The sequence below is a fragment of the Lithobates pipiens genome, unplaced genomic scaffold (assembly GCF_037356315.1).
Source record: "Lithobates pipiens isolate NorthernLeopardFrog02 unplaced genomic scaffold, aLitPip1_a1.2 Scaffold_19, whole genome shotgun sequence".
NCBI classification, from domain to species: Eukaryota; Metazoa; Chordata; class Amphibia; order Anura; family Ranidae; genus Lithobates; species Lithobates pipiens.
Genome location: NW_027507764.1, coordinates 147362269 through 147390035, shown reverse-complemented (window position 1 = coordinate 147390035; position 27767 = coordinate 147362269). Strand labels below are relative to the sequence as shown.

At 44.0% G+C, this 27767-nt stretch overlaps 1 protein-coding gene across 1 annotated transcript in view; it reads right to left on the bottom strand.

The window, feature by feature from the left end:
* Positions 1–27767, bottom strand: part of PLCL2 (phospholipase C like 2) — a 279279-nt gene that overhangs the window by 89697 nt on the left and 161815 nt on the right. The window contains exon 4 of the mRNA XM_077491381.1: positions 42–248. Within this exon, the coding sequence (XP_077347507.1) occupies positions 42–248 (207 nt within the window). The remainder of the gene's footprint in view (positions 1–41; positions 249–27767) is intronic.

Genomic DNA, 27767 nt, shown 5'->3' with positions numbered 1-27767 from the left:
TAGAAAGTCCCTGAGGACAGCCGAAGGAATGATATACTCACAGAGTCATAGGCAGTTAAAATCCTCTTCATGACCTCTGGCACAGTGCCTTGTTGTAGCTCCATGGTTGGGTACTGGTCACTGAGGTTCATAAGTACCACAGGGGTGTTGTCAGGTCCAGTTAGGCGGGTTGACAAGGCCATTATACATTGCATAAGATTAGCTACAGGAGAAAGTCCACACAGCTCTTTGAATGAAACTACTGCATTCTGTAGGCATAAAAAGAACACAAAATAGCATTAGGTGTTGGAAAATATACTGCATATTGGCTTGCATAGAACATTTTCATTATATACATGTATTCACCGTACATAGTGTAATACAAACCTTTGGCCCTATTTCTACAAAATAGTAACATTTAGGTTAGAGGGTTTTTTACTTCACCTCCAGATTTTCCCAGTGTTATGAAACACTTCATTTTGTACATTATTGGTCTTCTTAACTGGCCTTCTAAACAGTAAAACACAGTTGTGCACTTCTTCTGGCTTTACATTTTTCTTCACTCAGAATACTTATGCTGTTTATGTATTTTCTGCATGGAGGTAGATAGTATGACATGGGGCAAGATGGATCAATTCCCCTCGAAGACCTGCCTCTGCCTTATTCAGACAGCTAAGGTGCAGAGCAATATTGTAACAGTGCAACTGTTATTTAAAGTGGTTGTAAACCCCATTCATGAAATTTGACCTAAGCATATCTATCCAGTGTTTACTTCTCTCTCCAAAGCTCTAAGTGCCATTTCTTTCTGATGCTCCATTCCTCTGTTATCAGCAGAGATATTTCTGACAAGTTTTCCGACACAGGTGATGAAAGCAGTTGAACATTTGTGTTGTGGAGGGAGGGAGCTTAGAGGTAGATAAGCAGAGAGCTTGTCTATTCAGACTTCAGCTCTGCATGTTCCTTGACCTATGAGGAAGGGGGGGGGGGGGGGGGGGGAGACTCCACACCCACTGCTGAAAGAGGAGCAAAGATTTCTAACATGATCTGCATTTTACAAAGAATGTGGAAAGGGAAAGACAGAAATATATACATGTAAAACCTATATAGGGAGATTTGTTTCATCTCTGTGCATCATCTGAGGCTGTTCACTTCACTGGGTATATGTGAGGGTTTACATCCATGTTAAACTCTCAAAGGCTTTACTCAATCAATATACTGCTTGGGAGTGACTTTCATCACATTACTACATTGATTCTTGCCATGCAAGGTGAAATGTAAAAAAATTAGTCAAGGTCGATTCCTAGGCTGCAGATAACAATGCTAGATGAGCTACCTGACCTGTAAAGGGTCTAAAATAGGGGTAGGCAACCTTTTGAGCACAGTATTCTCAAGTCGGACCTTCAGGGGCCATAAAGGGTTTAGAAAAAAAGCCTAGCGTGGCGTCACACTGCTTGGCAGACGTTTTTCTGTCCACCAATCAGTGGAATGTATTGTAGCTCCGCCCTAACCGTACCATACCATTTTCCATTTTCTATGGCCCCACATCTGAAGCAGCACCCTAAATGGTGTGATATGGTTTGGTTGTATGGGTCACTTTCATAATGGAAACACTCAAAATCGTGTACTGTACTGAACCGATCCGCTCAGTGGAAACGAGGCATTAGAGAATCAAACAATGTTTCCCATCTTTTACAATGTGTGGGGGCAGAGTGCCTCCTCCTCAGTGCAGGTGTGGGAAACTCTGCAATTGGAATGCATTAGTGTCTCACTGACACTTCCCTGCACTGCTCTGTTGATGGGGAGGGAGTCGAGTCCCGGCAAAAGAGGCTTTGCATGCCGCTTGTGGCACCAGTGCCGGGGGGTTTGCCTACACTTGGTATAAAATCTTGATGTAGTTACATTTACATAAAACAGAGTTATCGCCTCCCACTAAAAAATAAAAATTCTGCAGTATTTATTCATAAGTGCATAGGCATTTACAGTTTTGCCTTAGCCGCCCTGCAAAGTCCCACAAATACCTGTTGGGCCTGCCAGTAATATCCACCTAATATAGCTTCCTGTGATAATGTGGCAACGATGCTGCACTTGGAGAACTTCCGCCGCCCACTGAAGTGATCGAGTGGCTACTTAGCCGCTCAGATCATTTCTGCAAGAAAGAGAATCGCTGGCTGCAAATGTACATACCAGAATAGATTACATACCAGAATAATGCCGGTAGTTGTAGGCATCATTCTGGTATAACCACTGAAACTGAGGGACCTCCATGGATGTCCTCCCAGTGGGAAGTGGTTAATGCAATGCATTAAGGTAAAAAACCTTCTGTGCTGCAGAATCTCCCCCCAGCACCTCATTACTCTTACATGAGCTGGATCTCGATCCAGAGATGTGCAAGAGAGCAGCGGCACCCTCCGCTCTCTCCCTGGGCAGAATTGAAGGCAGTGGGAGCCATCGGTTGACGCTGCTGCCAATCAAATTCTGTGAAGAGGAAGGTGGGGCTGAGACCGAGCCGCCCTGTCTGTGTCAATAGAAGCAGCGATTCAGCTTGAGTGCCCCCATATAAAGCAGCTTTCTATGGGGGCACTTTCTGAAGAGGTCGATCCAGGCAACCCAAGAAGGAGAAGATACCTTTGTACAGAGCAGGCAAGTATGACGTGTTCATTATTTTTAATACAAAAAAATCAAAGTTTTAATATCACTTTAAAGTGGTTCTAAAGATAGAAGTTTTTTTTTTATCTTAATGCATTTTTTGCATCAAGATGAAAAACCTTCTGTGTGCAGCAGCCCCCCCCTCAGCCCCATTTCGATCCAGTGATGTTGCACAAGAGCCTTCGCTGTCCAGGACTTACCCTCCTCATTGACTGAGACAACAGCAGGTGCCATTGGCGCTCACTGCAGTCAAAGTCAGTGAGCCAATGAGGAAAGAGAGGGAGCAGGGCCACACAATGCCACCATGTCTGAGTGGACACACAGAGCAGTGGCTCAGCTCGGGTGTCCCCATAGCAAGCTGCTAGCTGTGGGGGCACTCAGCAGGAGGGAGGGGCCAGTAGCACCAGCGAGAGACCTGGGAAGAGGAGGATATGGGCCACTCTGTACAAAACCACTGCACAGAGCAGGTAAGTATAACATGTTTATTTTTAAACAAAAAAAAAAAAAAACAAGACTAATATCACTTTAAGGACCCATTCACACCTGAGCGATTTTCTGCTCAAATCTGGTAGCTCTAAAACGCTCAACAAGCCAAATCCCATTAATTTCAATGGCCCTGTTCACATCTGAGCTTTCCATCACCTGAAGCAAAACATCTAAAGCTCGAATAAGTACATGAGCAGCTTTTTGGCAGATTACAAGAGTTTTTGGCCCCATGGACTTCAATAGAAACGCCTGCTCAAACAGCAGCTCTCTACCCCTAATTTCCTCTACATCTCTTCCCCCTAGAGCTTTCTATTGGCTAAACCAAAAGGCTGAAGATGTAAAAGGCTTGTAATACACTTCTAAAACGCAGCAAAAATGCTTTAAAAAAAAAACGCCCGAAAACGGCCAGTAAATTGCTACGCTCAGGTGTAAATGGAGCCCAACTTTGGATTACAGTGTGGCTGGGGTAGAACTTGTAGCAAGTTTTAGTTTTGTCAAATATAGGAAAATATCCCATCAGATCCTGCTGAAGGACAAAAAATTAGGGGGGACACAAACTGCAACAAAAGTTGCAGTTCTAATTCTCTCTACTAAACCAACTCTCTCTAAACGAAACAAAAAGTTAAAAAAGAAAAAAAAAAAAAATGTTTTTGTTGCCGTTTCGATATCCATTGAAGAGATTTTCCCATCACTTCCGAAACCTGTCACATTCCCTGTCATTGAAAGAGGAAGTAACAGGAAATTTCTCTAATGGGGTCACAGCAATAAAAACCTCATTAAGGTTTTGATATCCCTACTTTACAGGAAAGAAAAAAAATAATAATTATGTTTTGGTTGGGTTTGAACTCGTAAAGTCTAATGAGTTGAGCAGAAAAATTGAACATCTTTTGATTTCCTTTAGTTAGCCTAAAACCCAGAGCACGCTAATGGTTTGCCGCTTACTTTCCAAGCAGCCTCATCCACGCTATTAAATTCACCTGGAAGCAGAGTATCAGCTTCGCAATGAGGAGTCAATAATCACTCAAGCATGCATGTCCAAGGGGATTAAGCTGATATCCTAAATTGGATTGCAGACCCAATAGTCACTTAATGGAACATCGTCTGAACAGCAAATTGCATTGGCCAAACATAAACAAGCTGCTCAGTTTCAAGAACACGAGTGCCCGCAGGACATGTAAAAGTAAAACTTTTAACTAAATGGCAGCAGAGCAGCTCTTTGAAGGATGGTGCACAAGTCAATTAAAATTAGGAGCGCCGGAGGGAAAAACTGCGTCAAAAGTCATAAGACCACATCGAATAAACTTTGAGGGAATGTTTACTTGTAAAGTGTAGGACAGTGACATTTCCCAGACCCTGCACAGGACAACGGTACACCTCATGCCACAGAAGCCCTTTGTCATTTCTTTTTTTTTATTCATTACAGATAAATATCAGAAGTCCAATGCAACGCAACACATCCACAAACAGAAACTGTTGCTATAGTTACTTTGTGTCGGAAAGCACATCGAACGTGAGCTCAGATCATCAGTAATATAAGGCCGTTCAGCCATCCTTAGTAGAGCTGCTTTCACACTGCTCTGTTGCAAAAATGCAATGAAAATGCATATGCGCTATTGCTGCATTTTTAGCATGTTGCCAGTGCGGTTTGCAGTTGTGAAAAAAAAGCATGCGACTCAAAACCGCACTAAAAATGCAACTACGGGTGGGGTGCAGTTTTTATGTATATATTCCACATTTTTGATGCGTTTACTATTCATTTAAATGGGGAGGTTTTCTTTTACTAGAGATGCACGGAAGTTTCAGTGGCCGAAACATAACGGGCGAAAATGGTGTTATCGGCATTTAGCCAAAGGTGCTAAAAAAGCATGTGCTTTTGCCACGATTTTAATACAATTTTACTGTGTTTATGGTTTGTTTTTTATAGGTCATGTGATGCAAAAACTGCATCAAAAATGTAACACTGTTTCTTTATTGATGTGTTCTTGCTGTATTTTAAATGCATTTCAACAGGGAGGTGCGTTGTTTTTTTTTCCTCACCAACAATGTAGCAAGCTGGATTTTTAACACCACAATGGAAGCACAACGGACCAGTGTGAGGGCATGCATAAAATTTGGAGGGATACATTTTTCTTGAGTTTCATTGGGTTAAAGGTGCCAATAATGGCCGACAATGAATTCAAATTCATTTAAATTCATAATATTAAAAGTCCAAAATACAATATATATATATCATATTTATTGCCGTATAACACGCACCTTAATTTTAAGAGGGAAGTTTCAGGGGAAAAAAAACGAATTTTAAACAAAGAATTTTTAAGCAAAATAAGAGTCAATGCCCATCAATTCATCCTTATCAGTGCCCATCCGCACCCTCACCATTGCCCATCATTGCAGCCTGAACGGTGCCCATCTGCAGTCTTGTCATTGCCCATCACTGCAGTGTGATCAGTGACCATCTACAGCCTCGCCATTGCCTATCACTGCAGCCTTGCCCATCATTGCAGTCTAATCAGTGCCCATCTGCAGGCTTGCCCATCATTCCAGCCTGATCAGTGCCCATCTGCAGCCTTGCCTATCATTACTGCATAATCAGTGCCTATCTGCAGCCTTGTCCATAATTGCAGGCTAATCTGTGCCCATCTGCAGCCTTCAAAAGACAGAGCCAGATCTCCTGTGTACTCGGCTCGCAGTCACGCCCAGTCCCCCCTCCCCCTTGGCTCAGCTCTTATGACGGACATAACACTGATCCAATGCTGGGACGTTAATGCTAGGAGCTGTTCAGAGAGCGGGACTGGGTGTGACTGCGAGCCAAGCCCACAGTAGATCGCTGCTCTGTATTTCGTCAGCGCAAGTTCCCTCCTTGCCCTCCGAGGCAGCCCTATATCGGCATATAACATGCACACACGATTTCCCTCCTATTTTAAGGGAGAAAAAATGCATGTTATACGCCGATAAATACGGCATATATATTTATTTTTTACATCTTTATAACTGTCATTTTCAGTTTTCGGCCAAGCGCATCCTGCATTTTCAGTTTCGGCACCAACATTTCCATTCTGTGCACCTCTATTTTTTACCACAGCAAACCTGCACTGTGTCATTTTATTTTGATAGCAGAGGATTCAGCTGAATGGTCAACTAATATCCTGTAAAACTAATCAAACTATAGTAAAAAGTTTAGTTTAAAACTAGATATGCTCATATTCCGTTTCTTGCAGATACTCTTAAGCATCTTCCCCTGAAGAAGTGTTTTTATACACAAAATGCGTCAGTAATTTAGGATGTAGCTACATGTTTTCTAAAGGATCCCATTCAGATATAACTATCTTACGTATTCTAATCAATTTCATAATTTCCCATACAAACCTTTTACACATCTGTTATTAATTTTTAAACAAGACTGCTGTGTGCTGCAAAATCGATTGTGCTGCCAAATCCATATGTATATGCACATGGATGTTATTATGATGTTTTATGCTATACAGTGTATGTTAATAAAATTACTTATGTACGTGTTATATGCCTTTGCTATGTATTTATATCTATCCAATATGTCAACATGTCAACACACCATTAAACTTTATCAAGTTACATGTATTAAATCAATTGTCTCATTTAAAGTCCCCATGTTCCCCCTTCCTTTAACATGAATAGGGATGGACGCACATTTATAAAAGTGCCTTGTTCAAAGTCCCAAGCCTTTCCCCCTTTTTTTCGATCAAACTATAGTTTTCCAGCAATCCCATTTGGGAGCAGTTGATTAGCAGATTGACTGCTCTAGCACAAGGCGAAAGAAGAGTCAAAAATTGGCCAGTCCACGCTGAACCAAGGCTAGCTGTGCACCGCTCTTCCCTTTATGACCAACACAGCTAGACTGTAGGACATGACAGCTTTGTCAAACTGCCCTTATTGCCTCCTGCAAGCACTGGATTGCAGCAGAAGGGGAGATGGTCAGCTAAAATGTTTCAGGCAAACAGGCAAGTGCTTAGAGATGGACCTTTAGTAGGAGAGTTTTCAAATGAAGTTTAAAACTGAGAAATGGCATCACAGTACAGACAGGCTTAATAGTGGTAAACAAAGGACCCCCGAGTGAACTTAACTCATGTGAACCATAGGAGAAGGGTAAAAAAAAAAGCTTTGGCCATACTTCTCCTTTGTATAAACAGAACAGTCAGTTCTACTACCCATACACCACATAGATAGCAGAGCTCCCAGGTGCTCGATCCACAGTTGCTGGCTGAGTAAAGTAATGTAGAAAAAATGATCCGCACTCCGGTTGTTGCTCTTAAAATTTCTTAATTTTATTGAATAGCCACAGTGAACAAACGTAGATTAAGTCAGTTGACGTGTTTCAGCCTATAAGGCTTTAGTCATAACCACATTGTGACTTATGACTAAGGCCTTATAGGCTGAAACGTGTCAACTAATTTAATCTGCGTTTGTTCACTGTGGCTATTCAATAAAATGAAGAAAATTTAAGAGCAACAACCGGAGTGCAGATCATCTTATCTACATACTTCTCCTTTACCATTATACATACCTAAAATCCTGCAGTCTTCAGGCTGGTCCACTCTTCTGGCAAAGAAAATGCTGATTTTAACGTGTGAAAAAATGGAAATATTGCCAAGATCCGTAACAGGTTAAACAAAAGTAGAAAAAAAATGAACTGAAATTCAACTTTAACCCATTTCCCTTCTATATTATCAAACATGTTTAATTGAAAGGCATCTATCAGTGCGTTAGAACAACTTAAAAACATTGATTAAAGATTCACAGAAAAAGCACGCTCAAGGGGAAGGCAGTGAGATCTGTGGCTGTATTTGAGCTGAAGACCGTTGCATTTTAAAGAAACTTGCAAGCATGGGTAGCACAGGCTTTGATGCACAAATTGGATTGACTCTGTTCCCAACTTTTAATATGTCCCTTTTGGATAACGCTTTATGATCTGAGAATGCTGCTCAAATATTTATGGCCAAAAGCACATTTCTTGAAATTTTACGGATAGCAAATTCAATCTAAAGTTTCTCTGCTACATATAAATCCGATTTATTATGATAATCCGTGACAACATATTTTTCAGCACTGTCATGCATCGAAAATAACATTACAATAAAAAGAATAAAAGTATTCATACAAATAACTTTTCTGTGCAATGTGAAAACAGCAGATTGAATGTTAGGCGTAGTCTGACCTGCACTCACCTTTCGATTGTTGCAATTTTTGTCTAGGGCTTCATGTACACGGGACGTTTTTACAACCTTTCCTTAATGATTTAACTTGACACATAGTAACCCACGTTTTAAAACTTCCACTTTGCCGCGTTTACCTGTCGGTTGCTGTTGGTTCTCTTTTAATTATTAGTTTTAAAAACAAGAATGACTAAACCCCAGACAACTTAAAAAAAATAAAATAAAAAAAATACTTCAAACTCAAAACCCAATTCTGGGCTATATTTTTTTTTTAAATAAATTGGACCCCTGACAATATCCACAAAAATAAATAAATAAATAAAAATAAAAAAAGGGGGGGGGGGGGGAAGAAGGGCATAGACTACTCACCTTCAGAACTTTTCACCATAAGATTAAGAACATCTTGTAGGCGCAAGGCCTCAGGGGCCCACTAAGAGCCTTTTCACACTGGGCGGTGTAAGCGGTAGCGTTAAAGTGCCGCTAGTTTTAGCGGGGCTTTACTGCTGTTATAGCGGCGCTTTTCAGCCAACGGGATGCTTTTAACTCCCGCGAGTGTCCAAAGAAAGGGCTAAAAGCGCCCGTGTTTCGGCGCTGCTAAAGCCCTTTACATTTCAATGAGCAGGGCGTTTTGGGAATGGTGGATACACCGCTCCAGCACCGCCCCAAAGATGCTGCTTGCAGGATTTTCTTTTTCCATCCTGCAAGCGCGCCACCCCAGTGTGAAAGCACCTAGGCTTTCACACTGGGGTAGCTTGAGAGGTGCTTTACATGTACTATTGTTTGCGCTAAAATGCCTGAAAAATGCCCCAGTGTGAAAGGGGTCTTATTGAGGGAAAGCCACTGCAGCAACCTGCATTTGCAGTGTATTGTTTCAGACAGCAACGTTAAAATGATACTAAAAACACACATGGTTTAATTTTAATTGTGCCTTCTATTTTTGTATATGGATGATGGCACTGCAATTATAAAAAAAAGAAAAAAGAAACACAAGAACATCTAAGTACCTTTCTCCTAATCAACAGCTGTCACATAACCCAGCTCTTTCCCAGAAAGTCTGACACATAAGCAGGAGCTTTTAGTCCTGTGCTGCTGGCCACATGTTCAAAATAAAATTTAAAACAGCCTTTGGAATAAAGAGTAAAAAAATAATTAATATCAATAAACAGTTTGAAATTGTGACACATATATATATTTTGTTAAATAAAATTTATTATTTTTTGGCAATAACATGGTGTGGGTGGGTTTCTGCCAGTCACAGGCTGTGTCACACCCCTCCAGTCCGTGTCTTAGAATAAGAGGGAGGAGAAGCCTCCATCAATCTATATGTAATATTCTGCCCCCATTGTGTTTAGATGGTTAGTGGGCATAGAGGAGGAGGGAAGGAGTGGGCTCTGATTTATCACTGTGTATACGCCCACATGTGTGACTCTTTAGTCACATGGACTGCTCAGATGTGATAGGGAGGAAATGCTAAGTATACAAACTCACTGAAAACTGAGCATGTACAGAGCTGCCAGCACTGCTCTGCAAAATTCCCACCTGTTTTGGGGACTTTGACAGAAGGGGGAGAGAAAGAACAGCGGGATCAACCAGGTTTTATGCAAAATACAGAAAATGTATATCATAGTGACTAAGTGAGAATGAACAGCATATAATAAAGCCTTTATTGATAGCTTTATGATGTGGGTTTGGAGACACTTAAAACATCAGCGTGTCAGCAATGCTCTCTGCATCACCACCCATGGCCAGAGAAAATCAGAAGAGAAAGAGAACCTCACATGACCAGCCAGAGGACATCTGGCGGAAGAGAACTTCACATGACCAGCCAGAGGACATCTGGAAAAAGTAAGTATATAAAAGAAAGCACAACATAAAGGGGATGGGGTTTACTTGTGGTGGAGCACACAACCCATCATGCGAGTTAAGATCTCTCTGAGGTGTTTATCAATGAATGTACCCCTATCACAGAGATTTCACAAACTCTATTCTACTGAAACAAAATTGCAAATTAACACATTTTTAGCAGACTGGAGAATGCATTAGTTGGCAGTACATCAAATGATCCCATCAAGTTTAAACAGATTGGCTGAGCTTCAGTCAAAGTTACCACAGTGTCCACAGTGCATTGGTAAGCATTTGCTAAAGCCGAAACTCCAGCTTTAGACAGCTTTAGACAGAGTAGGGAAGAGCAGGAACCTCTGTACGTTTTGGATTGCCTTCTATGTCGCCCACTGTAGAGATGGTACCTTAATTCCAATCCCAGCGACACCCTGCAGTAACAATAATCTAGGGGAGTTAATTTGCCCTGACCATTAACTAATTCATAGCTCTCAACTTTTCCTCTCTACTCTTAAGCCTCGTACACATGATCGGATTTTCCACAGACAAAACACACGTACACACGCAGTTGTCGGAAATTCCGAACGTCAAGAACGCGGTGACGTACAACACGTACTAGGAGCCGAGAAAAATGAAGTTCAAAAGCCAGTGCGGCTCTTCTGCCCGATTCCGAGCATGCATGGAATTTTGTGTCGGAATTATGTACACGCGGAATTTCCAACAACGGATTTTGTTGTCGGAAAATTTGAGAACCAGCTCTCAAATTTTTGTTGTCGGAAATTCCGACAACAAATGTTTGATGGAGCCTACACACGGTTGGAATTTCTGACAACAAGGTCACATCGAACATTTGTTGTCGGAAATTACGACTGCGCGTACCCGGGATTAGACAAGAAGTGTGTTACTGACCAAATCATTAGATAATAAAGAAAAAAAATGTATACATACACACACACACAAATATATAAAATAAGTATTGAACACGTCACTGTTTTATTAGGTGAATATATTTCTAAAGGCGATACCGACATGACATTTTCACCACATGTTGGTAACAACCCATCCAATCCACACATACAAAGAAACCAATACGTTCAGAAATTAAGTTATGTGTAAAAAAATGGAATGACACGGAAAAAATATTGAACATGCTAACTGAAATGTATCTTATACTTCGTACAAAATCCTTTGTTGGTAATGACAGCTTCAAGATGCCTCCTGTGCTCACCTGTGATTTTGGCCCATTCTTCCACACAGTCTTCAAATATTGAAGGTTCCATGGGCCTTTTCTGTGAACTCTGAAATTAAGTTCTTTCCATAGATTTTCTATTGGATTCAAGTCAGGTGAATTGCTGGGCCATTCTAGCAGCTTTATTTTCTCTTTCTTTGAAACCAATTGAGAGTTTCCTTGGCTTTGTGTTTGGGATCATTGCCTTGTTTCATCTTCATCATCCTGGTAGATGGCAGCAGATTTTTTATTAAGAATGTACCCTTTTCCATTCATTCTTCCTTTAATGATATGAAGTTTGTCAGTATTGGCAGTATGGTATGCTGAACAGCCCCACACAATTATGTTCCCACCTCCAAACTTCACTGATACTGGGGTGATGTGCAGTGCCATTTGACCTACAAACATGGGGTGTATTATGGCATCCAAAGAGTTCAATTTTGGTCTCATTTGGCCAGTCAATATTTCAGCATTTCACAGGCTTTTCTAAATGCAGCAAACTTTAAACGAGCTTCAACATGCTTTTTCTTCAGCAACTGCCAGTCTTGCATGGTGAGCGTGCATACAGGCCATGGCGGTTGTGCTCATTACTTTTTCTTTGTTTCTTTGAAGCAATTGTTACCTGCTAATTTCAGGTCTTTCTGAAGCTCTCCACAAGTGGTTCTTGGCTCTTGGACAACTCTTCTGATAATTCTTTTCACTCCTGTATCAGAAATCTTGCGAGGAGCACCTGGTTTATGGTGAAATAAAGTTCTTTCCATTTCCGGATTATGGCCCCAACAGTGCTCACTGGAACATATGGAAGTTTAGACATTCTTCTGTAACCAACGCCATCAGTATGTTTTGCAAGAATAAGGTTGCAAAGGTCTCGGAAGAGCTCTTTGCTTTTACCAATCATTGGATGTTTCTTGTGTGACGCCTTGGTAATGAGACACCTTTTTATAGGCCATCAGTTGAGACTGAATCAACTGATATTAGTTTGCACTGACGAGGGGCAGGATTGCTTTTTAATTACCGATAGATTTCAGCTGGTGTCTTGGCTTCCCATGCCTTTTTGCACCTTCATTTCTTCATGTGTTCAATACTTTTTTCCTGTGTCATTACATTTTATTACACATAACTTAATATCTGAACTGATTTGTTTTGGTTTCTTTGTACATATGAATTGCATGGGTTATTACCAAGATGTGGTGAAAAGGTCATGTCAATAGCACCTTTGGAAATATATTTACCTAGAAAAATGACGTGTTAAATACTAATTTTACCCGCTGTGTGTGTATGCGTATATGTGTATGTATGTATATATATATATATATATATATATATATATATATATATATATATATATATATATATATATATATATATATTATTATTATTTTTTTTTGTCTGAATAATGTCCTTTGTTATTTTTCAAGCTATAGATCAGAGAGATTGCCTGTAAATGCAGGAATTTGTATTATTTGCTCATTAGCATTGGTGATCTTTTATTTTGTTTGAAATAACAGAAAAATAGGCGAGGATATAAAAAGAACTGTGGCTTAAAACGTTAGTACGGAAGGGTGTCTTTGTAGCTCATAAATTTGAGTGGTTTGTCATTGTAATGCTTCTGTGAAGAATTGTGGTTTTCAGCTCACTTTTTTTAGTACATCTCACTGATGATAACATGCTTTATCACAGTCCTCTGCAGTCTAGACATACTCCTCCACAAAAGTTGAAGCAAGGAATGGAATGGGTCAGGTAGTCTCATAGGGGGTTATTTACTAAAGGAAAATCCACTTTGCACTGAAAGTGCACTTGGAAGTAAAGTCGCTGTAGATCCAAGGGGGACATGCAATGAAAATAAAAAACAGCATTTTAGCTTGCACATGATTGGATGATAAAAATCAGCAGAGCTTCCCCTCATTTCAGATCTACCCCTTAGATTTAGAGCGACCGCACTTCCAAGTGCACTTGCAGTGCAAAGTGGATTTGCCTTTTGTAAATAACCCCCATAGTCTCTTGTCATTTAGTACTTGAATGTGATCTCGGTCTTAGTTAAGCTCCTCTACCCATAAGCCTAAAAAAACAAAAGCATTAATGTCATAGGCTTAAAGTGTATTGTAAACCATTTTTTGAATTTCAATTTGGATAGAGAAGGACCGTTTTGGAATCTTTTTTTAGGTGCCTAATACTGCTTTTTTTTCCTGGTGACCACTGTCATTGGGAGAGCAAGTGTGAGAAAATTGAAATTGATAGTTGTTACTGGAATGGAAATAGAGGGGAGATATTCCAATGGGGACACTTGTTCTAGCAAAAACTGTTTAAGAGATGCTTTTGCTAAAGCTGGCCATACAGTGCCTTGCAAATGTATTCACCCCTTGGCTTTTTACCTATTTTGTTACATTACAGCCTTTAGTTCAATGTTTTTTTTTTTAATCTGAATTATATGTGATGGATCAGAAAACAATAGTCTAAGCCCTTGTACACACGGTCGGACATTCTGACAACCAAATCTGTTGGATTTTGTCCGAAACTGTTACATACACACGGTCAGACAAAGTTGATGGAAAATCCGATTGTACATAACGTGATGACGTTATTTCGTTACGACGGGACTACGTTCAGGCTAGTAGCCAATAGCTTTGGTCTAGGAATTTGATCTGAGCATGCGTGGCACTTTGTCCGTCGGAGTAGGCTACACATGATCAGAGTATGTCCGATGGGAGCATTTTGTCGGAAAATTTTACAGACAAGTTGGAAAACTTGGTCCGTCGGATACTCTGACGTAAACAGTCCGATGGAGACCACACACAGTCAGGTTATCCGACAAAACGGTCCGATAGGACACATTCCGTCCATCTCCGACCGTGTGTACAAGGGCTAAGTTGGTGAAGTAAAATTAGAAAAATGTACACATAAAACAATTTTTCAGAAATAAAAAACTGATAATTGGCATGTGCTTATGTATTCACCACCTTTGTTCTGAAGCCCTAAAAAGCTCTGATGCAACCAGAATGTACCTTCAGAAGTCACATAATTAGTGAAATGATGTCCACCTGCGTGCAATCTAAGTGTCACATGATCTGTCATTACATATACACAACTTTTTGAAAGGCCCCAGAGGCTGAAACACCTAAGCAAGAGGCACCACTAACCAAACACTGCCATGAAGACCAAGGAACTCTCCAAACAAAGGGACAATGTTGTTGAGAAGTAAAAGTCAGAGTTATAAAAAAATATCCAAATCTTTGATGATCCCTAGGAGCACCATCAAATCTATCATAACCAAATGGAAAGAACTTGGCACAACAGCAAACCTGCCAAGAGATGGCTGCACACCAAAACTCACAGATGGGGCAAGGAGGGCATTAATCAGAGAGGCAGCACAGAGACCTAAGGTAACCCTGGAGGAGCTGCAGAGTTCCATAGCATAGACTGAAGTATCTGTACATAGGATGACAATAAGCCTTACGCTCCATAGAGTTGGGCTATATGGCAAAGTGGCCAGAAGAAAGCCATTACTTTCAGCAAAAAACAAAATGGAATGTTTTTAGTTTGCAAAAGGGCATGTGGGAGACTCCCAAAATGTATGGGGGGAGGTGCTCTGGTCTGATGAGACTAAAATTTTACTTTTCTATGTCCGGTGCAAACCCAACACATCACATCACCCAAAGAACACCACCAGTGAAACATGGTGGTGGCAGCAGCATCATGCTGTGGGGATGTTTTTCAGAAGTCGGGACTCGGAAACTGGTCAGAGTTGAGGGAAAGATAGATGGTGCTAAATAAAGGGATAATCTTGAGCAAAACCTGTTCACGCGATGACAGGAAATTAAGCTATGGCTTGTCTTGTTTTGGCGACGGTTTTGGAGAATATACCTCTGAAACCACTGTGTCCAGTGCATGCTGTTTTTTTTTTTTTCTGTTTTTTTTCTAGAAAGAAAAAAAAAAACACTTGTGAAAAAAAAGGCACATCGTATGTATGTATGTATGTGAAGACTATGACAAGATGACACTTGACCAGTAATGGTACACAGATTTTTTTTTTTTTAATTTGTAAAGCCTATTGGGTCCTTCCCCACCCACAATGATGTGAGCTCAGAGAAGTCACCCTACATGCCCCCACCCACATGACTGACCACCCGAGCTTGGCATCTGGGCCACCAGTCAGAGATTGAACCAGCCAAGTTGAGTTCAGCTGGGGCTCACTGAAAGAACCAGCCACCACTGAACCTATGAAGGAACCCAAAGAGAACCAGCCACCACTGAACCCCTGGAGGAACCCAAAGAGAACCAGCCACCACTGAACCCCTGGAGGAACCCAAAGAGAACCAGCCACCACTGAACCCCTGGAGGAACCCAAAGAGAACCAGCCACCACTGAACCCCTGGAGGAACCCAAAGAGAACCAGCCACCACTGAACCCCTGGAGGAACCCAAAGAGAACCAGCCACCACTGAAACCTCAAAGGAACACAAGACTTCTGAAGGAACAAACCCCCTCCCCTCAGTTAAGGTTTGTCCCCACAGCATGAACCAGCTGACAGTGACCACACAGCTGTGCTGGGATGAATATGGGGGTCACTCTGCCCCTGTCAGATATAAGACACACATCATGTGATGTGCCCTTGCCCAGTGACAGGGGGTCAGTGCATGCTGTTTTAATCGTCTTTTCATGCAAGTGCATTACCTTTATTAAATCATGATAAAAAAAGGTTTTGCACTATTGTGGCGTTTGCCGATCATTTGGGGTATATGACCTGATGTCACGGTTGGAGTAAAAGAAACGTGATGTTTTCCCTGGTGGTGGCTTGAAGTTTAGCAGACCTTCTTACAGACGTGGAGTTTTTCCAGACATACAAGCCTATGTTGACCCCCCATAATAGGTGATCAACACTCTTTGGTAAGGGCACATCCTATTTTTTTGGTGGTGGTCACACAAGGTGGAGGAAGTTGGTGACACAACATTCAAACTTTCACTATTGTGTCACGTTTGTGACTCTTGGACTCACTTGTTTATATTATTTACTGTTTATTTCATTGAAGAGCAATATACTTGTTCACATTTTTTTTTTTCATGCTGGACTAACAGAACTAACAGATGCCTCCATCCACACAAAATGAAAAGGCTAGAGGAATACCCCCCTTCCCTGCTGGGACATTATATTCCAACAGGGGTGTGGTGGGGACTAGGGGCAAGCCTCCTACCCACTGATTATGGCCCATGGAGAGAGAAGATCATTCTCTAAAGGTGGACAACCATGTGATGAATGCTGAGAGCGAGGCTTGGATTAATTCTCTGAATAAGGACAATAAAGCTTTCCTTCTGAAGTGGATGGAAAGGTGCAATATTAATCTTGTACAGGTTACGGGTCAGAGGAAATATGGTGGCCCTCTAGAAGACTGAATTTGAGAAGCCCCACCACTTGAGATAGAAATATTTATCAACAAAATACCTCTAGAGATCTATGAAGATAAATTACTTCCACCTTTTGAGACCATTGGAACATTGTATGACTTTGTCTCATGGACTGTTGTAGACTGGTGCCGGACAGTCTGAGGTGGGTTTCCCGATTAATCTAAGAACAGTCTGGGCACCTAGGCTTATTTAAGTGAATAGTTGTTAATTAGTTCATGTTAATTAGATCACTGTTAGCTATTAGTTGCTAGATGTGGATTAGCATAATGTTTATGTTGGCTGTTCCTTAGCTATGTTAATTTTCCTAAGACCAGCGTGCTGAAAATTATATTAAAAAACCTGACCTATTAGCACACTACCCAGCGCTTCAGGATGGGCTAACTTTAAATTGATATATAAAATATGTCAAATAAAAAAGTTGCAAGAATATAAATGTAAATATAAACCACAGCTGCTACTTTCTTTCAAAACAATATTATAAAATATATAAAAAGTTTTAATCCTGACAGCAAGAGTCCACTCTCTATATATAGCAGCGCAAAATTATACACTTTCATTCAAAGTGACTTCTTCCAGTGCCCAGACGAAGTCGGAAATGACGAAACGCGTTAGGAGGAATCATACCGGAAGTGCCGTGTGCGTTCCAGACTCCGAGTTCCAGACAACCAGGGCACTAGGAAGTGAACCGGTGAATACATAGCGGACGTCCGCTGCTCCTTGGATATACTGGACCCGGAAAAAGGCACAGTACACAATATTTTTGAGAGATTGTTGCATTATTCTTTTTGGTACACATATTTATTTTGTGGGTGGTTTTACAATAAACATTTTAAGCAGTATCACGCTATGTTGGCATACTTTACTCTTTTTATGAGATATACTGGACCCCCATATTAGCAGCGGAGACACCTAGCGGCCAAGGAGGAGTTTGTTTTGGTATTGTGAAGGCTCAGATTTTCAGTGATTTGGTGAGTGTACCCCCAAAAGGGGTTTCATTTGGAACACAAGAGGTGGATCGTGGGGTGGAAGCTTCTCTGTATCCCTTCTTTTTAAAAATGTTAATTTTCCTGTTTACAGTTTGTATTGTTAAGAATGTGATCAAACTCCTATCTGATCTTGCATGGTATATATTCTATGTGAATTTACAATAAAGAGCTCCAGTTCGTACCTAAGCTAGTGTCGGCTAGTATCTTGGGTGCAATATTCAGCTATAATATCTAGTTCCTGGCTCCAGACTGGAGGAAGCTGTATCTTGATGGAAGCACCCAAGCTGGGTGCTAGACGGTTCCATTACAAGGGGGCTCCTGCTGATTGACTGCAGCAGCTGATCGACAGAAAATCTTCCAACATGTTCTTTCAACAGAAGTTGATTCAATAATTGACTTCTGCTGAGTGGGGGAGCCCAAACGCTGATCGAAATTAATCCGGTCCATGCAGGACTGGCCACATTTTCAATCCGTGTATGACCAGCTTTACTTTAGACTAATCATCTCTAACCTGATGTGCCCCAAGCTAGAAAGTGAAGAATCTCCCCAATGGGAGAAAAAAAACAGACAGAGCATTTTTTTTTACCCATCTCTACTGTATCTAAAGAAAAGGGTTTGGGCTTCATATAAAAATACAAACTTAAACACACGCTTACTTGAACCAAAGCTCCTTCAAATTTCTTTGGTTTTAATCTACTTACTTCTGGTTACATTGCAAGTTTATCTGAATAGGGGTTTCAATCATATTGCATATTCTTTGTTTCAAGCTGTCATCAGAAGTACAGTTTGTTACAGCTGATCTGTACAAAGCCACAAGGGATGTTCGGTTCTCCATTAACATGAGTCTATTTTTTTCAATTATCTCAAGCAAGCTATTTCTTGTAGAGCAATTTAAAACAATTTTAGTTTACTGTTCAAAAATGTTTTACACAGATCAAAAAAGACCCAGATTAATGCAGTTTGTTGATAAATTGCTACATTTATTATTAATGCAATTGATGAAACTGAAATGGTGTCAGCCTATTGTAAAACTCTATACATCAGCATTCAGACTGAGAAAAGGGGTGGGGGTTGGCCAGGGAGACAATCTGATGCGTCGACAAAACACGGTACTAAGAGAAGCAAAGTAATGACCTTATCAGTCTACAGGCCCATGCATAAAAAATTATGCTAAGTCCCCTTTCACTCCGATGGCGTTTTGCAGGCGATATAGCATTAGAAATAGTGCCTGCAATCCGCCTTTAACCGGCTGCTCCATTGTTTCCAATGTGAAAGCCCGCTCCAAAGAAGCTGCTGGCAGGACTTTTCCGAACATCCTGCCAGCGCACCGCTCCAGTGTGAAAGCCCGAGCTTTCACACTGGAGCGGTGCGCTGGCAGGATGTCAGGAAAAGTCCTGCCAGCAGCTTCTTTGGAGCGGTGAAGGAGCGGTGAAGGAGCGGTGTGTTTACCGCTCCTCCACCGCTGCTCCCCATTGAAATCAATGAGGCAGCGCTGTAATACCGCCGGCAAAACGCCGCTATTGCGGGTGGTTTTAACCCTTCCTCGGCCGCTAGCGGGGGTAAAAGCGCCCCACTAATGGCCAAAATGCACTGCAAATCCGACGGTAAAAGGCCGCTAAAAATAGCAGCGTTTTACCGCCGACGCTACGGGTGGCTTGGTGTGAAAGCCATCTTATATAGGCTTGTGGCCTATTTTTTTTCTTCTTCTGCCTGTAGAAGCAGCTCTATGTTAGTCTATTTGTCCATGCCCATTAGGGGGTTTACAGGCATATTTGCAGGGAACTTTTTGCAGGCAGGAAAAAAATAAAATAGAATTTAGAATCGTGTTTTTTGGAGTATTCGCAGAAAAAAATGCTTGCCGCACATAAACTGGTTTGAGAGCATTCAGCAGTTTCAAGTGTACATTGATTATAGTAAAAAAAAATAATTGCAAAAGGCTTTTGAAAGCAAATGTCCAAAAACTCTGATAAACTCTTGTGCAAGACCATTTTTATGCTGCTTTTTCTGCCAGAGGTTTTGACATTTGTTCAGCCACTTAGCGTGCATGGAACTTATGGCTCCTCTGTATTCATAACTGTAAGTGGGTGTTATCAAACTAGTTAGAATGGGTGTATATCTCACAACTGCATGACAAGAAAACAAATGTTTTGATCGGTAAACTGCTCCCTTATATACTTTATTTGTGTCTTTAGCGGTTTGCCTGGAGGCAAAGGAGAAGTATGGCCAAAGCTGTTTTGCATTCCTGTGACCCAGATGAAGCTGACAATGGGCTAAAGCTTGCTGTCGGCTGACATAACAGATTCAGTCCAGGCTCTGCAGGGATCCCAACATTAATGTCAAGATTAGTGATGGCCGAACGGTTCGCCCGGCGGTCGTTTCGCGGCGAATTTCCGACTTTCGCCGTCCGCGGGTTCGAACGCCTTTTTCCGTCGTTCGCCCCGGCGGACTTACGTGTTTAATGTATACAAGAACTTTAACCTTTCGTGACACGTTTATCATGTGTTACAGGACAACCAATTGAGACATGACAGCTCATGGACACTTGGACATTCCCCCTAACCTATAAATACACCCGATCCGGTGGCCATTTTACATTCTTTCTTCTGTCACTGTAGGGAAAGGATCCTGTGTGGAGTAGGGACAGAGAAAACGCTAGCTATTTGGTACACAAAAGTTCTTTTCAGGACTGGTATAGGTGTTAGGTCAGCAGCCTGAGTTTCTTTTGTCAGTTTAGATAAAGGGACAGAGCGCTGTATGCTGCTATTTTAGGGACAGCTCAGCCAGATTAGTCTTTCTTCATCATCATCATCATCATCATCATTAGCTGTTACTATCAGGTCCACAAAAGAGCTGTTCCAGCTAATCGTTCCAGCCTACTCTTTTTTGCCAATTTGTATAGGGACAGGCAGGAAGCAGTGTGTCAGGCAGTGAGGATAATTTTAAAGACTTGCTGTTACTATTAGTTCCACAAAGGTTCTTTTCAGGACTGGTATCAGTGGTACGGTAATAGGCTTGTACACGTATAATATTCTTTCTTCCAAATATAGAAAGAATATTATACTTGACTGCTGCCCTTCTGCTGCAGTCTGCTAATCATTCACAACTCACTTGTTCCACAAAGCTCTTTATCAGGACTGGTAACTTGGTCTGTCTAGGGTGCTACGGTACATAGGCTTGGGTGCGGTACAGTCTGCTGTTCTGTAAGGACCGCTATCGGTCCACAATACATAGGGTTGCCGTGCACTACTGCTGACCGCTGCCCTATACTGCAGCAGTCCTTCAGCGGTATAGGGACTGACGCACAGTCTGCTAAACACTAATACACAACCTGCTTGGTCCACAAAAGTTCTTATAAGGACTGGTAACTTGGTATAGGGTGCTACGGTACATAGGCCTGAGTGCAGTACAGTCTGCTGTTCTGTAAGGACCGCTATCGGTCCACAATACATAGGGTTGCCGTGCACTACTGCTGACCGCTGCCCTATACTGCAGCAGTCCTTCATTGGTATAGGGACTGACGTACAGTCTGCTAATCACTAACACACAACCTGCTTGGTCCACAAAAGTTCTTATAAGGACTGGTAACTTGGTATAGGGTGCTACGGTACATAGGCCTGAGTGCAGTACAGTCTGCTGTTCTGTAAGGACCGCTATCGGTCCACAATACATAGGGTTGCCGTGCACTACTGCTGACCGCTGCCCTATACTGCAGCAGTCCTTCATTGGTATAGGGACTGACGTACAGTCTGCTAATCACTAACACACAACCTGCTTGGTCCACAAAAGTTCTTATAAGGACTGGTAACTTGGTATAGGGTGCTACGGTACATAGGCCTGAGTGCGTTACAGTCTGCTGTTCTGTAAGGACCGCTATCGGTCCACAATACATAGGGTTGCCGTGCACTACTGCTGACCGCTGCCCTATACTGCAGCAGTCCTTCAGCGGTATAGGGACTGACGCACAGTCTGCTAAACACTAACACACAACCTGCTTGGTCCACAAAAGTTTTTATAAGGACTGGTAACTTGGTATAGGGTGCTACGGTACATAGGCCTGAGTGCAGTACAGTCTGCTGTTCTGTAAGGACCGCTATCGGTCCACAATACATAGGGTTGCCGTGCACTACTGCTGACCGCTGCCCTATACTGCAGCAGTCCTTCATTGGTATAGGGACTGACGTACAGTCTGCTAATCACTAACACACAACCTGCTTGGTCCACAAAAGTTCTTATAAGGACTGGTAACTTGGTATAGGGTGCTACGGTACATAGGCCTGAGTGCGTTACAGTCTGCTGTTCTGTAAGGACCGCTATCGGTCCACAATACATAGGGTTGCCGTGCACTACTGCTGACCGCTGCCCTATACTGCAGCAGTCCTTCATTGGTATAGGGACTGACGTACAGTCTGCTAATCACTAACACACAACCTGCTTGTTCCACAAAAGTTCTTATAAGGACTGGTAACTTGGTATAGGGTGCTACGGTACATAGGCTTGAGTGCGGTACAGTCTGCTGTTCTGTAAGGACCGCTATCGGTCCACAATAGATAGGGTTGACGTGCACCACTGCTGACCGCTGCCCTATACTGCAGCAGTCCTTCAGCGGTATAGGGACTGACGTACAGTCTGCTAAACACTAATACACAACCTGCTTGGTCCACAAAAGTTCTTATAAGGACTGGTAACTTGGTATAGGGTGCTACGGTACATAGGCTTGAGTGCGGTACAGTCTGCTGTTCTGTAAGGACCGCTATCGGTCCACAATAGATAGGGTTGACGTGCACCACTGCTGACCGCTGCCCTATACTGCAGCAGTCCTTCAGCGGTATAGGGACTGACGTACAGTCTGCTAAACACTAATACACAACCTGCTTGGTCCACAAAAGTTCTTATAAGGACTGGTAACTTGGTATAGGGTGCTACGGTACATAGGCTTGAGTGCGGTACAGTCTGCTGTTCTGTAAGGACCGCTATCGGTCCACAATAGATAGGGTTGACGTGCACCACTGCTGACCGCTGCCCTATACTGCAGCAGTCCTTCAGCGGTATAGGGACTGACGTACAGTCTGCTAAACACTAATACACAACCTGCTTGGTCCACAAAAGTTCTTATAAGGACTGGTAACTTGGTATAGGGTGCTACGGTACATAGGCTTGAGTGCGGTACAGTCTGCTGTTCTGTAAGGACCGCTATCGGTCCACAATAGATAGGGTTGACGTGCACCACTGCTGACCGCTCACCTATACTGCAGCAGTCCTTCAGCGGTATAGGGACTGACGTACAGTCTGCTAATCACTAACACACAACCTGCTTGTTCCACAAAAGTTCTTATAAGGACTGGTAACTTGGTATAGGGTGCTACGGTACATAGGCTTGAGTGCGGTACAGTCTGCTGTTCTGTAAGGACCGCTATCGGTCCACAATAGATAGGGTTGACGTGCACCACTGCTGACCGCTGCCCTATACTGCAGCAGTCCTTCAGCGGTATAGGGACTGACGTACAGTCTGCTAAACACTAATACACAACCTGCTTGGTCCACAAAAGTTCTTATAAGGACTGGTAACTTGGTATAGGGTGCTACGGTACATAGGCTTGAGTGCGGTACAGTCTGCTGTTCTGTAAGGACCGCTATCGGTCCACAATAGATAGGGTTGACGTGCACCACTGCTGACCGCTGCCCTATACTGCAGCAGTCCTTCAGCGGTATAGGGACTGACGTACAGTCTGCTAAACACTAATACACAACCTGCTTGGTCCACAAAAGTTCTTATAAGGACTGGTAACTTGGTATAGGGTGCTACGGTACATAGGCTTGAGTGCGGTACAGTCTGCTGTTCTGTAAGGACCGCTATCGGTCCACAATAGATAGGGTTGACGTGCACCACTGCTGACCGCTCACCTATACTGCAGCAGTCCTTCAGCGGTATAGGGACTAAGAGTTTTGTCACAGGGTCATTTAAAAAATGACATGCAGAGGAAGAGGCAGGCCCTTCCGCAGGGGTGGTAGGGGTAGGGCAGGAGCAACAGGCTTGAGCCAAAGTGGGAAGTTGCAGAAGGTGCGTTCAATTACTTTAAAGGATGCACCAGACTTGGTTGAGTGGCTCGCTCAGCCTTACTCTTCTGCACCCTCCTCATCCTCTCGATCTGCACCCTCTTCTTCACTCTCTGCTATGTGCACCCCCAAAGACACTACCACCAACAACACGACCACCACCACCACCACCACATACCTTCCGCTTGAGTCACTGGAATTATTTTCCGATCCATATCAAGAGGACATTTCTGATGCGCAGCCACTCTTGGTATTGGATCAGGAAGAGGAGGTAGCAACAAGCGCTACTCAGCAGTCTGACGCCAGTACCCAGATCAGCCCAAGGAGGAGGTTGGTCCCCGGTGTTGCTGCCTACTCTACTTATAGCGGTGGGGAAGGTGACGTTGATGATGACGTGTCTAGTGATGTCACGTGGGTGCCCACAAGAGAGGAAGAGGAGGGGAGTTCAGAGGGAGATATGGACCAGCAGATAGGGAGGAGAAGCAGCAATGACTTACATTGCACAGCAGGGACAAAGCAGACTGCAAATGTATCAGGAGCGAGTCATCGACCATGTACGGTCACATCTGGCGCTCCCAGGACACCGGCACATGGCTCCGCAGTGTGGGCTTTTTTTAACGTGTCCGCTGCTGACAATAGCGTTGCCATCTGCAATCTTTGCAGTCAACGCGTTAGTCGCGGTAAGCCCAATACTCACCTAGGGACGACCGCCTTAAGAAGGCACATGAGCAGCCATCACCGAGCCCAGTGGGAGCAACGGAACACACAAAGCCACACTGCAGGCTCTCACCGTCCAGCCTCGTCTTCTACTTCTCCTTCTCCTCTCTCCTCACAATTGTCCTCCACTCCACCTTCCATCACGCCAAGCTCACATTTTTCTGCAAAAAGGCAGGCTTCCGTGGGCCTAATGTTTGAGCGTAAAAAAATGATGACGCCGGATAACCCTCTTGCCCAACGGTTGGCGGCTGGCTTGTCAGAACTCATAGCCCGCCAACTACTGCCATATAAACTGGTGGACTCGGAGGCCTTTCGCAAATTTGTGGCCATTGGAACACCACAATGGAAGGTCCCAGGAAGGAAGTATTTCTCAGAGAAGGGCATCCCAGAGCTATATGGCCATGTTCAGCGGCAAGTGAATGTATCTCTGGCACACAGTGTCGGTGCCAAGATACATCTGACCACAGACACGTGGTCTAGCAAACACGGGCAGGGAAGGTATATCAGTTTTACTGCCCACTGGGTGAACCTTCTGACGGCCGTCAAGCATGTAACCCGTGGCACCCGTGTAGATTTGGTTTTACCGCCACGGATTGCATGCAGGCCTGACTCTTCTTCTCCTCCTCCTACTCCATCCTCCTCCCTCTCCTCCTCAGCTGCCTCCTCCTTTTCCGCTGCTAGCGTCTCTTCCACTGCACCGCCCAAGCTCCCCAGAACCTATTCCACATGCCAGGTGAGACGTTGCCATGCCGTGCTGCGTCTGTTGTGCCTGGAAGCAAAGAGCCACACTGGCCCGGCACTCCTTTCAGCTTTGCGTTCACAGGCAGATGAGTGGCTAACACCGCTCAATTTGACAGTTGGTAAAGTGGTGTGTGACAACGGTGCCAATCTGCTTAGCGCATTGAAACAGGGCAAAATCACGCACGTGCCGTGCATGGCACACGTCTTAAACTTGGTCGTGCAGCGATTCCTTGTCAAATACCCTGGGGTCCAGGACATCTTGCGGCAGGCAAGGAAAATCTCGGCCCATTTCAGAAGATCTTACACGGCCATGGCTCGCCTTGCTGACATTCAGCGGCGACACCATCTGCCGGTCAGACGTCTTATTTGCGATTGCCCGACGCGATGGAACTCAACCTTCTATATGCTTGATAGGCTGCTCCAGCAGAAACGTGCAGTTAACGTCTACCTGTATGAACTCTGCGAAAGAAACGGTTCTGGGGAGCTGGGTTTTTTTTCACCGCGCCAGTGGCTGCTCATGCGCGACACATGCAGACTTCTGCGGCCATTTGAGGAGATCACCAAACTGGTCAGTCGCAGCCATGGCGCCATCAGTGACATGGTACCTTATGCCTTCTTTCTGGAGCGTGCATTGCGTCGTGTCATTGATCAGGCTGTGGAGGAGCAGGAGCGGGAAGATGAGGAAGTCGCAATGCTGGATGAATTCCCAGGGGGGGCTACTCTATCTGAGACAAGTCAACAACAGGAGTCTGATGAGGAGTCAGAGGAGGATGGTGCCGGGGCGGATGAGCAGGAGCAAGAAGAGCATGCTTTAAACCTTTCTGGGATCCCTGTTGTGCGAGGATGGGGAGAGGAGAATGAAGAGGACGACATTATCCTGGATGATGAGCAGGAGCCAGGCCACCACACCGCTTCCACTTTAGTGCAAATGGGGGCCTTCATGCTCCAGTGTTTTAATAGGGACCCCCGTATAAAAAGCATGAGGGTCAAGGACCAGTACTGGGTGGCAACGTACTTAGACCCCCGGTACAAACACAAAATGGCGGAAATGTTACCGCCGTCGCAGAGGGCTGTCAGAATGCAGCACTTCCAGGCCTTGCTTCGAGAAATGCTGCATTCTGCTTTTGCGTGCGCTGGCAGAGGAGCAATTCCCACTCCCAGAGAAGGATTTGCGGGTACCAATCCAACAGCGCCTGCAAGAAGAGGCCGGTTTGAAGATGTGTTGGTGACTTCGGATATGAGGTCATTCTTTCAGCCGACCCATCGACAGGTGTCATCCGGATCCAGCATCAGGGAACGCCTAGACCGTCAGGTGTCCGACTACATTGGGTTAACGGCCGATGTGGACGCTCTGAGGAGTGATGAACCCCTAGACTACTGGGTGGGCAGGCTTGACCTCTGGCCAGAGCTTGCCCAATTTGCAATCGAACTGTTGGCTTGCCCCTCATCCAGTGTCCTGTCCGAAAGGACGTTCAGCGCAGCAGGGGGGATTGTGACCGATAAGCGTACTCGCCTAGCTCACCACAGTGTTAACTACCTCACATTTCTAAAAATGAATGAGGCATGGATCTCGGAGGAATTCAACACATGTGATCAGTAGACCATGTATATGTCTATAAACAATTTTTGGAATCAAGCACACAGACCTTCTTAATTCATTTGGCTCACTTCCCTGACCCAAAAAAGCACACCGTACTATATGCCCCTACCCTCCTCTTTGAAGAGGTTGAGCGGTGTCATATTTCTACTGGGGCTGCTTATTATGAGGGGTTCCCACCATCCCTGTGCTGTGCTGACTTCCTCCTGGGTGTTCTTATTATGAGGGGCTCCCACCATCCCTGTGCTGTGCTGACTTCCTCCTGGGGGTTCTTATTATGAGGGGATCACACCATCCCTGTGCTGTGCTGACTTCCTCCTGGGGCTGCTTACGGTGCTGCTGTCAGCGCTGTATGTCACGGAGCTGCTGTCAGCGCTGTATGTCACGGAGCTGCTGTCAGCGCTGTATGTCACGGAGCTGCTGTCAGCGCTGTATGTCACGGAGCTGCTGTCAGCGCTGTATGTCACGGAGCTGCTGTCAGCGCTGTATGTCACGGAGCTGCTGTCAGCGCTGTATGTCACGGAGCTGCTGTCAGCGCTGTATGTCACGGAGCTGCTGTCAGCGCTGTATGTCACGGAGCTGCTGTCAGCGCTGTATGTCACGGAGCTGCTGTCAGCGCTGTATGTCACGGTGCTGCTGTCAGCGCTGTATGTCACGGAGCTGCTGTCAGCGCTGTATGTCACGGAGCTGCTGTCAGTGCTGTATGTCACGGAGCTGCTGTCAGCGCTGTATGTCACGGAGCTGCTGTCAGCGCTGTATGTCACGGAGCTGCTGTCAGCGCTGTATGTCACGGTGCTGCTGTCAGCGCTGTATGTCACGGAGCTGCTGTCAGCGCTGTATGTCACGGAGCTGCTGTCAGCGCTGTATGTCACGGAGCTGCTGTCAGCGCTGTATGTCACGGAGCTG